The 14,927-nt window shown below is 41.2% G+C and overlaps 2 protein-coding genes across 2 annotated transcripts in view; both read left to right on the forward strand.

The window, feature by feature from the left end:
* Nucleotides 1–3,861: 3,861 nt before the first annotated feature.
* Nucleotides 3,862–7,862, forward strand: LOC118085551 (trefoil factor 3-like). Its single transcript, XM_035116332.2, has 3 exons — nt 3,862–3,991; nt 5,319–5,465; nt 7,591–7,862. The coding sequence occupies exons 1-3, from the start codon at nt 3,925–3,927 to the stop codon at nt 7,602–7,604; spliced, it is 228 nt and encodes a 75-aa protein (XP_034972223.1). The 5' UTR covers nt 3,862–3,924; the 3' UTR covers nt 7,605–7,862.
* A 2,003-nt stretch (nt 7,863–9,865) lies between these two features.
* LOC118085727 (uncharacterized) overlaps nt 9,866–14,927 on the forward strand; it is a 28,107-nt gene continuing 23,045 nt past the window's right edge. Inside the window, exons 1-4 of the mRNA XM_060273665.1 lie at nt 9,866–10,035; nt 12,685–12,812; nt 13,642–13,794; nt 14,346–14,501. Coding sequence (XP_060129648.1) covers nt 12,731–12,812; nt 13,642–13,794; nt 14,346–14,501 — 391 coding nt within the window. The 5' untranslated portion in view covers nt 9,866–10,035; nt 12,685–12,730. The remainder of the gene's footprint in view (nt 10,036–12,684; nt 12,813–13,641; nt 13,795–14,345; nt 14,502–14,927) is intronic.

A 14,927-nucleotide genomic window follows, 5' to 3' on the forward strand; every position in this document is an offset into this window, starting at 1 on the left:
CAAGAGTCCTTCTCTCCTAACCCACCTCTTCCTGGTGAACTGAGATGGAAAAGGAAGAGTCCGGATCGTAAGGCCAGCAAAGTGAAAAGTATGGACAGGTTTACTGGGTTTGCGGCCTGCCTGAAACAAGAAGATACAACCAGGGCAGGAAGGAAGTGCCCATCTCTCAATTGATGGTAGAAATAGTGTACGATGTTGGCTGGATGCATTGGCACTAAAATACTGATGGATTTTCTTTTGACCTTTTTTAAAACAATAATAATTATAATAATAATCACAAACTGATGTGGAAATATGAAGAACTGAATTTAAGAAAGAAAGAAACAGAGGAACATAGAAAAAACAAAACTGGCTGTTTTACCCATCCTTTTTTGAGCAGCTAAAGAGTTCTGATTTTTGGCACCTAAGCAATAGCTGAATGCAATTTGCGGTGGGCAGTGTTTGCCACCAATAAGAACACAAACAAAATCACATTGTCAGCTAGTGCTTGCTCCTTAAATTTTGTTGCATTTCCTGTCTCAAAGATCACAACTGCACTGCTATTTCACTCCTATGTATGTTTAAGAACCCCAGGCTCAAGTCTTTCCTTTCCACATACTGTTCAGCAGATTGGTTCAGTGTAAAACTAGGTGGGCGGAAAGGAACAAGGAACTTGATTTACTTTGAAAAGTCCTCCCCCCCTTTTCTTTGAATCCAGCCTAAGAAATTCTGTGAATCAATGCTTTTGATCGTTAACACAGTTATTCCGAGATTTCTAAATTACATATGGTGCCTTGTCGATGCAAAGGCACATTGTAAATAAGCAGATGTGCAATCATCTGATGGTGCTTGATTTATAGTCTTAGATGGCAAAACACTAGATTTTAGACATGTTGTAAATAATGAATAAATGCAAACATTTCGGTCTGATGGTGCTTGATTTATAATATTGGATGGCAATTAAAACAACAACAACAACTACAGGAGCTCTGTCATTTGTTTATGGGCATTCCATTATGAATGGACATCTTCCTTTTAACTGGGCATTTTGTGCAACCTAAAAATTATTGAACAAGTAGTGATCTAGGTTCACAGAGTATACCCAGGAGAAGAGCCACATTACACAGTTACCACAGGAAGTCTTTAGGGAATGAAGCAAGCAAGCAAGCAAGCAAGCAAGCAAGCAAAATAAATAAATAAATAAATAAATAAATAAATAAATAAATTCCACTCTGAAGCATCAAGGCAGGCTGTGATATGTTTAAGGCTGGAATATGAAAATTCATTCTAAAAATATAGCTTACAGATGGCACATTTTTTAATAGTGGGAGAATTGCACATTTATGGGAGAATCCTTACAGAAGTAGCACGTGAGAGAAATGAGTGTGGCATGTCCCAGAACATATGCACTATTCCTTAACTTATGTATAGTTAGATTGTAAAGCGAATCTACACTGGTTGGTTGTAAATGTTATAAAAATGTGACACCAGAGGGTGCTGTAGAGCAGGGAGCTTCCGACAGTGAAAAACTCCTTTGAGAGTTATATGACATTAGTTAATAATGTTTTTACAGATCAGTGTTGATCCAGATCCAGTGTATCGTCTCAGTATTTATAGCAAATTATAAAGAAGCTAGCACATTTCTCTTTGTTAAGTAATGTGCGAAATGGTGGAGTGATTTCCACCCCCTCACCCCCAAGTGAATAATACTGGTGTCCAGATCACTTGTTTGTTGCAGGGAGACTAGACAGCATTGTCACAGAGGTATAACAACAACAACAACAACAACAACAACAACAACAACAACAACAACAACAACAACAACAACAACGTATATTCCGGCATATAACATGACTGGACATATAAGACGACCCCCAATTTTTCCAGTTAAAATATAGAGTTTGGGATATATCCGCCGTATAAGAAATATTACCCGGCGTATAAGATGACCCCGGACTTTGGAGAAGATTTTCCTGGGTTAAAAAGTAGTCTTATATGCAGGAATATACAGTAATAATTTATTATTTGTACCCCGCCCATCTGGCTGAGTCTCCCCAGCCACTCTGGGCGGCTTCCAATCGAATATTAAAACAATACAGCATTAAATATTAAAAACTTCCCTAAACAGGGCTGCCTTCAGATGTCTTTTAAAAATAGGATAGCTACTTATTTCCTTGACATCTGTTGGAAGGGCATTCCACAGGGCGGGTGCCACTACCAAGAAGGCCCTCTGTCTGGTTCCCTGTAACCTCACATCTCGCAATGAGGGAACCACCAGAAGGCCCTTGGCACTGGATCTTAGTGTCCAGGCTGAATGATGGGGGTGGAGCTGCTCCTTCAGGTATACAGGACTGAGGCCGTACAATTTTCAGTGTGGTTTAAGAATCCCTCTTCCCAGTTTTGTGGGAATTGTAGTTCTGTGAGGGAAATAGGGGTCTCCCAACAGTTCTCGGCACCCTTAATGAACTACACTTCCCTTGATTCTTTGGAGAAGCCATGACTGTTCAAAGTCATATGATGTTGCTTTAAATATATAGTGCAGATTGGGCTACTGCGTCTCAGCCTAATTTACCATACAGGAGAGAACCATGTTACCTTGAGCTGATTGGAGGAAATATACAAGTAGATTAACAGTTTCAGAGCTACCAGCCAAAACCACCATGTAAAGCACATGACTGCATTATAGCCACAGGACGGTTAAGTCCAGTCAAAGGCGACTATGGGTTTGTGGCGTTCATCTCGCTTTCAGGCCATAGCTGTCAAGTTTTCCCTTTTCTCGCGAGGAAGCCTATTCAGCATAAGGGAATTTCCCTTAAAAAAAGGGAGAACTTGACAGCTATGTTTCAGGCGGAGGGAGCTGGCGTTTGTCCACAGACAGCTTTCCAAGTCATGTGGCCAGCATGACTAAACCGCTTCTGGCCACAATGGAACACTGTGACAGCAGCCACAGGAAGCATTTAGAAAGGGAAGAAACCACTTAAGCTAGGCATAAATTTCACAAGCAGTAACACATTAAAGGCTTCTGGTATAAGCCATTGGGCTTGTTAACTATTTCACACCCTAGAAAATCTCATGCAACAGTGGATGCAGGAAAGTAGATGAAAACATGTATATACTGACTGAAGGGGCAGTTTAATTCCAATAGATGCCCCAAATTCACTGCTGTGCATCAAATTTCTAGGGCAGCCACCAGAACTATCACATTTCTTATGGAGAGCAACGTACTCAGTCACCATCCCCACAAGTAGGGAAAAGGTGGGAGGAAAAAAGACGCACACTGCTTCCAGATAGAGTCTGGCTATTTCCTTAGCTATGCAAAGACCTGCCATTCAGGGCCATATATCTTAATCCTGCCAACCAGGATTCTGAATCTGCCAGGTGACACTTGTCTGACCTGCTTGACCCACTCTAGCAACCTCTTTTCATACCACTAATGTTCGCAGAGTTAGGGGAAATTCAAAATGGCAAAAGCAATCCATATGGCACACATGGGTTTATATAATACTGGGGATCTCTTTTCAACTGCATGTGTTCTACCTACACTGGCTCATCAATGAAAGGTCTACACAGGGTGTATGTTTGATCCCAAAGCTCACTCCCATGCCACACTGGATTTAAAGAGTAAATCCTGGAGCCTTGGGTGGAACCTGCCTATGTGTAAACAGCCTTTAGCAAAGTTTAATATCTGAACCAGTTTTCTTTTCTTTTAGAACTGCTATCAGGGAAAACCAGTCACAGTGAATGCTGCTTTTTTAGAATGGTCTAATTTTAATCAAAAAGAGATATCAGGAACAAGATTCCAAAAAGTATTTCCACCTTAGGCAAATACTCTATGAAACCAAGCCAACAAACACAGCCAATATATAAAACAAAACTCTCTCTGGTGTGGTTCTCATTTACAGATTCTCCACCTTCCTTTCCTTGAGGCCGGTCACAGACGCTGCAATGGAAAACAAAATGATCTGGGTTCTGGCCATTTTGACCATTGTAGGGCTCAGCAATGCCTTGCTGCGTAAGTGCACGCATTTTCAGTATTTCTTTTACCTTTATATTATATGAAAAATCAAGTAGCATACAACGAAGCTGCACTAACGGTGCAAGCCTCTGCAGTTCTGCTTGTAGCACTGCACCCAAAATATCAGTTATCAAAGGCGGGTGAACTTTCTCTTATATTTTGCTAGATCTGGCTGTCTTCATGGGGGCAGTACTGGAGAGCTATCTAGTAATGCATTTCTGTGCGATTCTAATAAATAAGACTTCATTCATGTTTATGTTCTAAGCCCCAAACCTGAAGTAGGAGTGTTTAATAATGTGAGAATATTATGAAGTTGGTTTTATTTTATTATAGGAATATAAAAATAGCTCACCCACATTTACTCTCCGGTTATTTCTAAAGGGGCAAGGGGGGGGGGAGATTTGTCATAGAGGGCATTTAGGATGTTGGTAGGTTTGCTCAGACAGGCGGAAATCAGGGACATGTGAAAGAACTGGAATTGGTGCCAAGACATTCCATGTGGCAGTGGATGGATGCTGTGTCTTCTAACCAGAATAGACCAGTATCTTCTGGCTTCTAAATGTCCATATATTCTAAAGCTCCTTTAACAAATATACAGCCCACACTAACCAAATTAGCTCATTAAAAATAGAATTAAAAAGAATGAAAGCTGGGAATTTGTGGCAGCTACTGAATCTTTTGTTATATGGCACATTATGGCATTTTTTCCCAGGTATATAAACAAATACACCCATGTCCAATGTTGGATATGTAATATCTCAAATAAAACCACGTGGTAAGCTGAATATGTGTCTGAAAATAAAAATTTTGGTTTATCTATATATCAGGTTTCCAAACTGATTTTGATCTTATTATTGCGCTCATAATAATCTAGCAACAAGCTTCTGATCATTAAACTTATGTTGCTGCCATGACAGGCCATTGTATTCTTCTTCTTCTTTTCTAGAGCAATGATAGGCTAGGTGCTTCTTTAAGAAGTTGTGCTTTCATTCTGAAGTGGGGGCTGTGTGTGTGGCAAACAGGGAAGTCTCCCTTCTTCTGGTTTAATATGCTGGCTGTTTGCCATAATAAACGTTGACTGACATTAAAGCAATGACTGATGAAAATACCAGGGTTACTTTTGCACTAAAACTATCAGTGCTATTGTGACTAGAATTGTAATTAGTGTGATGATTAAAAGAAGATCAAATAGATGTAATTGTTTTATTTAAAAAGCGAAGGAGTACATGAATTTATGAGGGTGCTTGGTGCCTATATAAAGAGCATTCGTGATCATCTCCCTCACAGAAAACAACTTGTTGATATCAAACTTTGCTTTAAATAGCTCCAGGACAATGCAATGTTCCAGCAAGATCAAGAGAAAATTGTGGCTACCCGGGCATTGGCGAAATGGAATGCAGTGCAAGGCAATGTTGCTTTGATTCAAACGTGGTTGATGCCCCCTGGTGCTTCAAACCCATCTCAATAGAAGGTTGGTATCCACAACTCTAATTCGTTTTTGGATTCCAGTGTCAAATACATTTCATCTGTGTGATTTTTGGCCCATAAAAGTACAATATGAATGTCTTGTTATAAGAGCTTAAATTATTCTAAAAGTTTTCATTAACGTAACCTTGGCACAAGGCAGGACTGAATCCCAAAATCAGTTTAAAGTTGTGCTAGTCTGCTTCTGAAATTACAAGCATTGGTGTTGTGCAGTGGCCTTGGGATGCCAAATACTTTTCTAATTTTTCTAATTTGCTATTTTCTAATTTGTATGGTGGTTCTCTTATAAAGCAGAAATCGCACCTGAGGGCTTGATCCTATAACAGATGCATAGAATCTAGGGTTGCCAAGTCACAACCTGGGGAAGAGAGCTGTATCTGAAGAGCTCAGCTCTGTAAACTGCTGCAGTCTCAGAGATGCAAAAATCACATTCCCCATCTCTCCAGCCACTCTCTCACACACATGTGCTAAATCAGCCCTTTCCCAAACAGGTGCCCTTCAGATAATAATAATAATAATAATAATAATAATAATAATAATAATAATAATTTATTTATACCCTGCCCATCTGGCTGGGTTTCCCCAGCCACTCTGGGCGGCTTCCAACAGAAAAATGAAATAAAATAATCTATTAAACATTAAAAGCCTCCCTAAACAGGGCTGCCTTCAGATGTCTTCTAAATATCTGGTCGCTGTTTTTCTCTTTGACATCTGATGGGAGGGCGTTCCACAGGGCGGTCACTACCACCGAAAAGGCCCTCTGCCTGGTTCCCTGAAACCTGGCTTTTCACAACGAGGGAACCGCCAGAAGGCCCTCAGTGCTGGACCTCAGTGTCCGGGCAGAACAATGGGGGTGGAGATGCTCCTTCAGGTATACTGGACCAAGGCCATTTAGGGCTTTAAAGGTCAGCACCAACACTTTGAACTGTGCTCGGAAACGTACTGGGAGCCAATGTAGATCTTTCAAGACCGGTGTTATGTGGTCTCGGCGGCCGCTCCCAGTCACCTGTCTAGCTGCCGCATTCTGGATTAGTTGTAGTTTCTGGGTCACCTTCAAAGGTACCCCCACGTAGAGCGCATTGCAGCAGTCCAAGCGAGATATAACTAGAGCATGCACCACTCTGGCGAGACAGTCCATGGGCAGGTAGGGACTCAGCCTGCGTACCAGATGGAGCTGATAAACAGCTGCCCTGGACACAGAATTGACCTGCGCCTCCATGGACAGCTGTGAGTCCAAAATGACTCCCAGGCTGCGCACCTGGTCCTTCAGGGGCACAGTTACCCCATTCAGGACCAGGGAGTCCTCCACACCTGCCCGTCTCCTGTCCCCCACAAACAGTACTTCTGTCTTGTCAGGAGTCAATCTCAATCTGTTAGCTGCCATCCATCCTCCAACTGCCTCCAGGCACTGGATACATTGAACTACAACTCCCATCAACATCCCAGCCAGCACAGCAATGCTGACTGGGGCTGCTGAGGATTGTGGTTCAAAACATCTGGCTAACACTGCTCTGGGAAAAGGCTGCACTAGATCAGGTTGAAAGGGAAGGATGGAGAAAACAGGTAGTTGGGGATTTGTGTAATTGGGGCAGAGATGGACAGGGCACAGGGCTAGGCTAGTCAGATGCAGAGGCCCCTGAACCTTTCAAAGTAGAGTAGAAGAAGGAATTTCAGGAGATGAAGTTGGTATGACAGCCGCTCAAGGTGTGGGAGCTCTATCTTCCTTTGAAGCTGGCCATTCCGTCCCCGATAAAGGTATCTGAGTAATATCTAAATAAAATGAGTAACATGACATCAGTCATGTTGCAAAATTCCCCCTGCACTTGAAAGCAGGAGACTGGGAAGTGGACACTGCAATGGCATCACACATCACAATGCAGATTTTGTATTAGAGGTTAAAAAAGATGAGTGGACTGCTCTTTTGAGTTGCAGCTAAGTGACCTGTTCTCATCACTACAAATTATATTTATTTTATGTTGATCATTTGGGAAATATTTGGAACGTGCATCAATATGTTTAAATGAGAATTTTTTTAAAAAAACTTTAGGCGAGAAATGCTCTGATGAAACGGATTGTGTGTCTGATGTTATTCTTTCACTTTCTCCATCCAGAGTGCGTATTATAAGGAAAGGATTCAGTGATAGCAGGAACCACTTCTCTACACGAAGAAGCTGTGCACAAGGCACTTCATCATCATGAACCTGTTTCTTGACAACGTTGGCAACTGAAATCCTGCGGAATTCTGAGACTAATTGAACCACTTAAACCATGCTATAGATTACTTCTTCTGATTCTCCCCCCCCTACTGTTCACCCCTTTGCTCCTTCCCGAAGCAATAAATCAAAGCAAAAGTGTGCTGCGTCCTTAATTTCTGCTTTCCTTCTCTTTCTTTCAAATTCAGACATTTAGTAAGATGCACCCGCCCCTCATCTCTATACATGCCTGCCAAGTACTTCTCTGTATTGAAGAAACAAGCCTTTCCAATGCACAATTGTGGATAATTTACCGGTAGATCAAATGTGCTAGAAGAGCTGTTTTTCTAGGGTAGGGAAATCATTTCCCACTGTGGTCCTTGCTCTGTTCTGCCAGAGGATAGGCTCCTGTCTGTTTGATAGCACTGGCTCAGAAAACTGGCCACTCAGTGTTTACCAAAATAATCAGGCGCACAGCATGAACAACTTTGGGGTCGAGTCTGAAGGGCAGAATGCCATCATAATATACCACATGGGGAAACAGAGAAAATACCAGAGCTTTCTCAGAAAAAGAAAACAAAATGGTAAATTACTCTTTAACTGTGAAGGCTATTCCAGAGATGAGAGGGGAGGGGTGTGTGAAGCGATGTTGCTAAGGACACGAGATGGCGATTGCCTCATCTTTCAAAAAGAACTGCAGTCAAAATGGGGCAGTGGGCCAGAGAGGAAAAAATGCACACCACTTACTTTTACGTTTTCCATGAGTTTATGATCACTCCATGTGACAATGGCTGGAGAGTGAGGTTTATTCCAGGGGGGTCTTGGCTATATAAGGGATGAACTGTATCTCTTTCATGCATTTATCCCCATCTTTGCACATTTTATTGAGCTCAGACACCATTTATAGCACAGGTGGGCAATTTGTGGTTTTCCCAATGTTGCTGGATTCTAATTCCCATGAGCTCTAGCCAGCATAGTTAACAATCAGGGATTATGTGAGTTGTAGACCATCAATATATGAAGGACCACAGATTTCTCATCTTTGGTTTGTAGGCTATACTAGTGTAAGGCAGCATTAGCTCAAAGGTTGTTTGTTGCATCTGGTCTGGTATCTCCATACAAAATCATCACCTACAGAAAAACGCATCCTAATCTTGAGATGGAAGTGTAGAGTGGCTTGTGCTGCCATACCATAATAGACCATGCAGAACCAGCAGGACAAGTCGATCTTGCAGCAATGGATGATAGCTGAAGTTCCATTTTCAAAGGTTCCCAACAAAAACAATCAGGCCCAGATTTAGATGAAGAGAGGCCCTAGGCTACTCCACTTGTGAGACCCCTCCCCTCCCCACTCCACCCCACCCTCACAACTAGAAGAAAATGGAAGTGTTATGAACAAAATTGAGTGAAGCCAAGGATGGTGACTGGTATTTAAAATTCTGCAATTCACAATTTCTCCTCTAAAGAACATAAGATGTTATCGTTAAAAACCATGGTGATTTTTTTAAACTGCAATAACAAAAACCATGGTGATTTTTTAAAACTGCAATAACTGAACTTTGTAAACCTTTTGTGGAATAAGCATTATTTTTTTAGGAAAATGAAGTTTAAAAACCCCGAAGGGCCTGAGCTGCCCTGCCCTTGCATGAAGTCTTGGGTTTACGAGTTTGGGAGAGGGGCGACTGCGGCAATGGGGAGCGGACAGGCTGGGGAGGCCCCTAGATTTAGAGGCCCTAGGCTTCAGCCTACTTAGCCTATACATAAACCTGGCACTGAAAACAATTAAGTTGCCTGTAACACTGCATGAAGTATCTTCTGGAAAGCAGTGAATTTGATATGTGCCTTGCCTTATGTTCTCTGCCCAAATGATTATCTGCCTGGCAACAACTTTGAGCTGCCCTTCAGCATTGCATCTTGTGATGGTGACTGTTTATTGCCTCCCAAACAGAGCCCTTCCCTCCTGGGTGGACTCTGGATGCCAGTACAGCCCTAGAGGTCATGACATATCTGGGTACTGGTTGTTCCTGTGGATTGGATTCCTCATAGGATGTGGTTGTAGGACAGTAAACTAGCTGAACAGCAGATAAATATTTGAGAAGCTTGGCCTTCTGCCCAAAGCCTGAACTATCACATATAAAAAAGCCCTTTGTCTTTTGTCCTTTTAAAAAATGAAGCTTTTAAAAAAATGCTCAGTTCAGACATGGTGTGACATCACGGTTATTAGACGCTGATCTGCAAACTAAAAGCCATTACTCAAAGAATAATCCTTGGGACTGAAGAAGACAGAAAATTTTCTGTTATCTAACATCTAGGTCTAGCAGCACCAGAATCAAGCCACTTATGTCTAGCTTCTCACTATTTCAAGTAAGCCAAAAATTTCTACGTATTTCTTTTACTTACTCTGTTCATTACTATATGTAAATCATTGCCATATAGTTTCAAATGATGCTTAAAATGTATGCCTCAAACAACTTTTTATACTATTTTGGAAATAATATATTTAGGTTAATATATTTTTTTTAACAGACATTGACTCTCAAGAGCAAGATCTGGAGTATTATCATTGTTTATAGTCCCGTTCCACAGATCTGTGCACTTAGCTGTGAGGCATGTATATCTGTACACATATATTCACCAAAGAGATGGCAACCCTACAGCAAACTCATTCTCCAAGTGGTGATCCTTAGGTAGACACAATATGACATTATTCCACACACAAGGGGGAGGCATCAGCAGAAGTACAAAAAAAGCAAGAAAGTACAAAAAGTTTTGGATCGATGTGGACTCAACATGTTCAGTGGCCACAGAATGCTAAGTGTCTGTTGGCAGGGATATAGAAGATGGGGGGAGGGAATGGAAAAGGCCATGACTGGCTTTTTGGAGCACTTTACACAGCAACTTTTTTTTTCTTTTCAGTTTCCACATGTGCTTCTATGATTCAAAAGGATGTCATAGGCAAGGATTACTCAGAGTACTCTGGATCAGGACATTTTTCTTTTACCCTGTTGGCTATGTTTATTGTTGTAGTCAATACTGTTCTAATTTCTGGCAGAAACATTTGTGCCAAGTGTTAAACAATTATTGACTGCAACTATATAACTCAGCAGTCTTATAATTTTATATAGTTTACTTAAAGCATGGGGAACTTATCCCATAAAATATTTTAGATATTTTCGAAGATTGTTGTCCTAGTCAGTGCCAGATTTACGTATAAGCTAAACAAGCTGTAGCTTAGGGTCCTACTCTCTTGGGCCCTACCCAAAAAAATTTAAAGAAAAAAACCCTGGATGTACATTTCCAAAATATAAGATAAAAAACAAATAAAATAAAACCTACATACAGCAACAGTGGTTTGTGTTGTGTAGGCTCCTATGATGTAAGTAATGGGCCCTCCCTGGTAGCCTGCTCCCTAAAATATCACTGGTTTGCTCATTTCTATATCAATTACTTTGATAAAATACATATTTTGTTATGTGCAAATGGCTTGAGGTACCTATTAGGTCCATCAATGACTATATAGAATATATTCGCCACAAAAAAACAGCGGCAATTTGTTGTTGACAAAGGACAACTGGACATATAAAGGGCTCCATTACCTTCAGGAGCTTAAGGCCTCATCAAACCTAAATCTGGCCCTGGTCCTGGTGTAACGAAAAAGAAAAGAAAAAAGGATTAACATTAGCATTTAGACTAAGTGCACCATAGTATGAGGCCTGGCCAGCAATGGATGCTGTGTGGCTTGTAATCTTTTTGTAAAACCTGAACTGGAATTGCTCTAAGCTCTGGTGAAGTGGAAGACACAGAGCACGGACTTGATTCCCTTTACGTCACAGTGGGAGGAATTCAATGTAGCACTGAGTAGATCAGTCCAACAACACAAACATTTGCCTTCTCCTGCGTGCTGTTGCAAGGTTTCTCCTGACCCTCCAATTCGTGATGTGTGGACGATGCACATGGAGAGGAGAGAGGAGGAAAGCCTTAAGGCACTATGCAGGCTTCCATTGCTGTGACTCATTGATAGAATCCTGCCCAGTCCTTACTATCTTCTGGTACTGGGGTTACTTGCTTCTTGTTTTTCTTGCCATTTTGGTAAAGGAGAAGCATTGATTCCGTGTATCATGTGGCTGACTGGTAATGAAGGGATGTAATAAAATTCTAGTTCTTCTCCAAGTAAACCCATTAAAATCAATGGACCTAAGTTAGTCATACTCACTAATTTCAACAGGTCTACTCAGAGTAGGATTAGCACTGAATACAAAGAGTTTTTTTCCCAGGCTGTTGTTAGTGTTGTGGAATCATCACATTAAATGCAAGCAGAGATTCCTCATTGGCTAGACAGGTGCACTCTGTGTATGCTCATACCATTTATTTCTGAGGCTCATAATTCTAAATCACATCTGCCCCTGCTCTGTTTAAGCTCTGTAGGCTGGGTCATGCTTTGATTGGGTAGAATATTGGCACACACATTTTCCTTCTCAGGAAACTGATCCTGTTTTGTTTTGTTTTGTTAATAAAATAAAAGATAAATTAAATTGCAATTCTTCCTGCATTTTGTCACAGTGAGGACTTCATGTCATCAAAGTCTCCCACTGCACTTTACAAGCCTGTTGTTGGTTTGAGTACCACATTCCCAAATGTAGAGACAATCTTTTTAAACCTTACTCATATCAAGTGTGACTGGTGAAAGATTGTTCAACATCCTTAAAAGAGTCAATTACTAACGTTCGACTATAATTCAAGAGCATTGAATGAGTTCAACCATTTTAGCGATCGAAAGGTCTGCATTACAAAATGTAGGTTATGGCAGATTAATTGACAATTATTATGCATTTAGCTCCATCATAACTTTGGACATAGTCTTGTTTATTTGGGTGAACAAACAGGATCCTCTCAAAAGGACTGAGCACAGGACCCTGTGGACCATAAATCTGCCATTGTATAGCATTTTTTAACCGATAAATTTTGGGAAGAAATGAACATGCTTAAGTATTTGTATTATATATGTAATTTCAGATCAGTTTTTTTGGAAAGTATTAAAGTGAACAAGCTGGATATAGCAATGGAATGCAAGCAATGGTTATTATTGGTTGCTGCCCTGTGCTTAGGATCTGCCTGTTCCCAAAATAGAAAACATCCACCATGTAAGTATATATTGCATATAATATTTGTTTCTTAATAAACAACAGAAGCCGAGTTAATGACAAACAGCAAATATATTCAGAAACAACAGGCAAATGCAGTCATCTATAAATCGTCACTAAAAATAATTCCCATAGAAGAAATTATTATTTTCTTTCTCTCTATATGAGGTCAACTGAGGATAACATTGAGTGCCACTGTTGTAGTCCATAAATTGCTTCAGGCATTCTTACTACAGCTTCATAAACCCATATTTTATACAAACCAATGTTTGGTCAGCAAGTGTGGGTTGTCTTCTGTTCTCTTTGTCAATAATGATGGTGACAGTGGTTGAGTGGGTGTCTACAGGACATGGCTGTGTCATGTCCTATAGACGTCCACTCAACCACTGTCGCCACCACTATTGACAAAGAGAACAGAAGACAACCCACACTTGCTGACCAAACATTGGTTTGTATAAAATGATAATGTTGGCACTCAAAGACAAGGAGACTGTACCAGCCCCTGTGAAGCAGGAATCTGATGGATGTGTAGCAGCTGGTTGGTTGTTTGGCAGACTTCTTGCTTGTTGTAATGTTAAGCTCCTATTACTTATAGGCTGCATTTGCTTATCCCAAACTCTCACATTAAAGCTCAACTAGTTACAGCCTTGTGAATTGGTTGAGATATTTTGAATCCATGAGGAAATGCAAAGTATTAAGGGACCACGTGATTTATTTTCTATAAAGCCAGCTCACAACGTGACACACCAACTGCCCACCCCACATTTGGTTACTTTACAATGGGGTGGTAAATATGGTTGGTCCAAATGTAGCAATTCCTTCCAAACAGATGCATGCCAATGCCTGATGGATGTCCAGGCTAGAAAGAGGTGTGATTCCACTTCTGCAGGCATCACTGCAGAGCAATGCACAGAAAAGGGCTGCTGCTTTGATGCAACTGTGCCTGATGTCCCATGGTGCTTCAAACCTTCTGGAGAAAGAGGTAAATGATACACGAAAGGTTTGGGGGAGGAATGGGAAGTAGCTAGGGACAGGGTATACATTAGATTTGTTTCATATGACCTAATCCACACTTTCTGAAATGATATGAGAACCAAAACACAGCATCCAAATTTTGCAAACGATTTCTCCAGTTGCTCACCCTGGATTCATGAATTTAATGAAGGGCAGGCAAGAAATGGAATAGCTAAATAACTAAAGATGTGCCCAGCATGCTTCCTGGGGGAGGCATTTCAGAGCCTGTTTGCCACCACGGAGCAACTGGTCTCCTGTGCCGTTTTACAGCACACTTCAAATAAATAATGCACCTGGAGCAGGGCTTTGCATCTTAACACATGGGGCAGGCTGCAGTGGGAAAAGGCAGTCCTTCAGCTGTTTGGGTTCTGTGCCAGGGGGTGGGGTCTAAGCTCCAGGACCTTGATTTGGGTCCTTGGTTTTGATGAGCTTCATTTAAGCCAACACAGAGTTATTTCTCAACCTAGGCTGAAAGTAACATTACAAGCTGCCTAAAACATGGCATATGGTTTCCAATAGCTTCCCTCCGGTATGCAAAGAGAATGATTGAACAGCAAGCAAGAGTGGACTGTGGCTATCAAGGGATCACGCGCAAGAGGTGCAAAAGGATTGGATGCTGTTTTGACCGAAAGGCTTCTGATACATCAATGTGCTTCTATCCCCCGGTGAATGAGGGTAATGACTTCGTGTTAATGTTCTCCGAATTCAAGAGGGGAAATATAAGCCCATTCACAATCATGTTCCTTTAAGTTCTTACATAACCTGATGTCACGTAAAGAATCAATAGCTTTGTTACAAGTTACAAATATATTATATATACCCCACCCATCTGGCTGAGTTTCCCCAGCCACTCTGGGTGGCCTTCAGAGCATAGTAAAATATCAAACATAAAAAAACTTCCTGATACAGGGCTGTCTTCAGGTGTCTTCTAAAAGTTGTGTAGTTCTTTATTTCCTTGACATCTGAAGGGAGGGCGTTCTACAAGGCCTACTAAATGTCAAGGCCTACTAAATGTCAGATGTCAAGGCCTACTAGATGTCAAGGCCTACTAAAAAGGCCTTCTGGCTGGTTCCCTGTAATTTCACTTCTCACAGTGAGGGA

The sequence above is a fragment of the Zootoca vivipara genome, chromosome 4 (assembly GCF_963506605.1).
Source record: "Zootoca vivipara chromosome 4, rZooViv1.1, whole genome shotgun sequence".
Classification (NCBI taxonomy): Eukaryota; Metazoa; Chordata; class Lepidosauria; order Squamata; family Lacertidae; genus Zootoca; species Zootoca vivipara.

What these genes read in the sequence shown, in the direction of transcription:
- LOC118085551 (XM_035116332.2), top strand. Translation starts at nt 3,925, where the DNA reads ATGGAAAACAAAATGATCTGGGTTCTGGCCATTTTGACCATTGTAGGG. An exon ending in GCTCAGCAATGCCTTGCTGC is followed by an intron (nt 3,992 to 5,318) that starts GTAAGTGCACGC and finishes TGCTTTAAATAG; the next exon opens with CTCCAGGACAATGCAATGTT.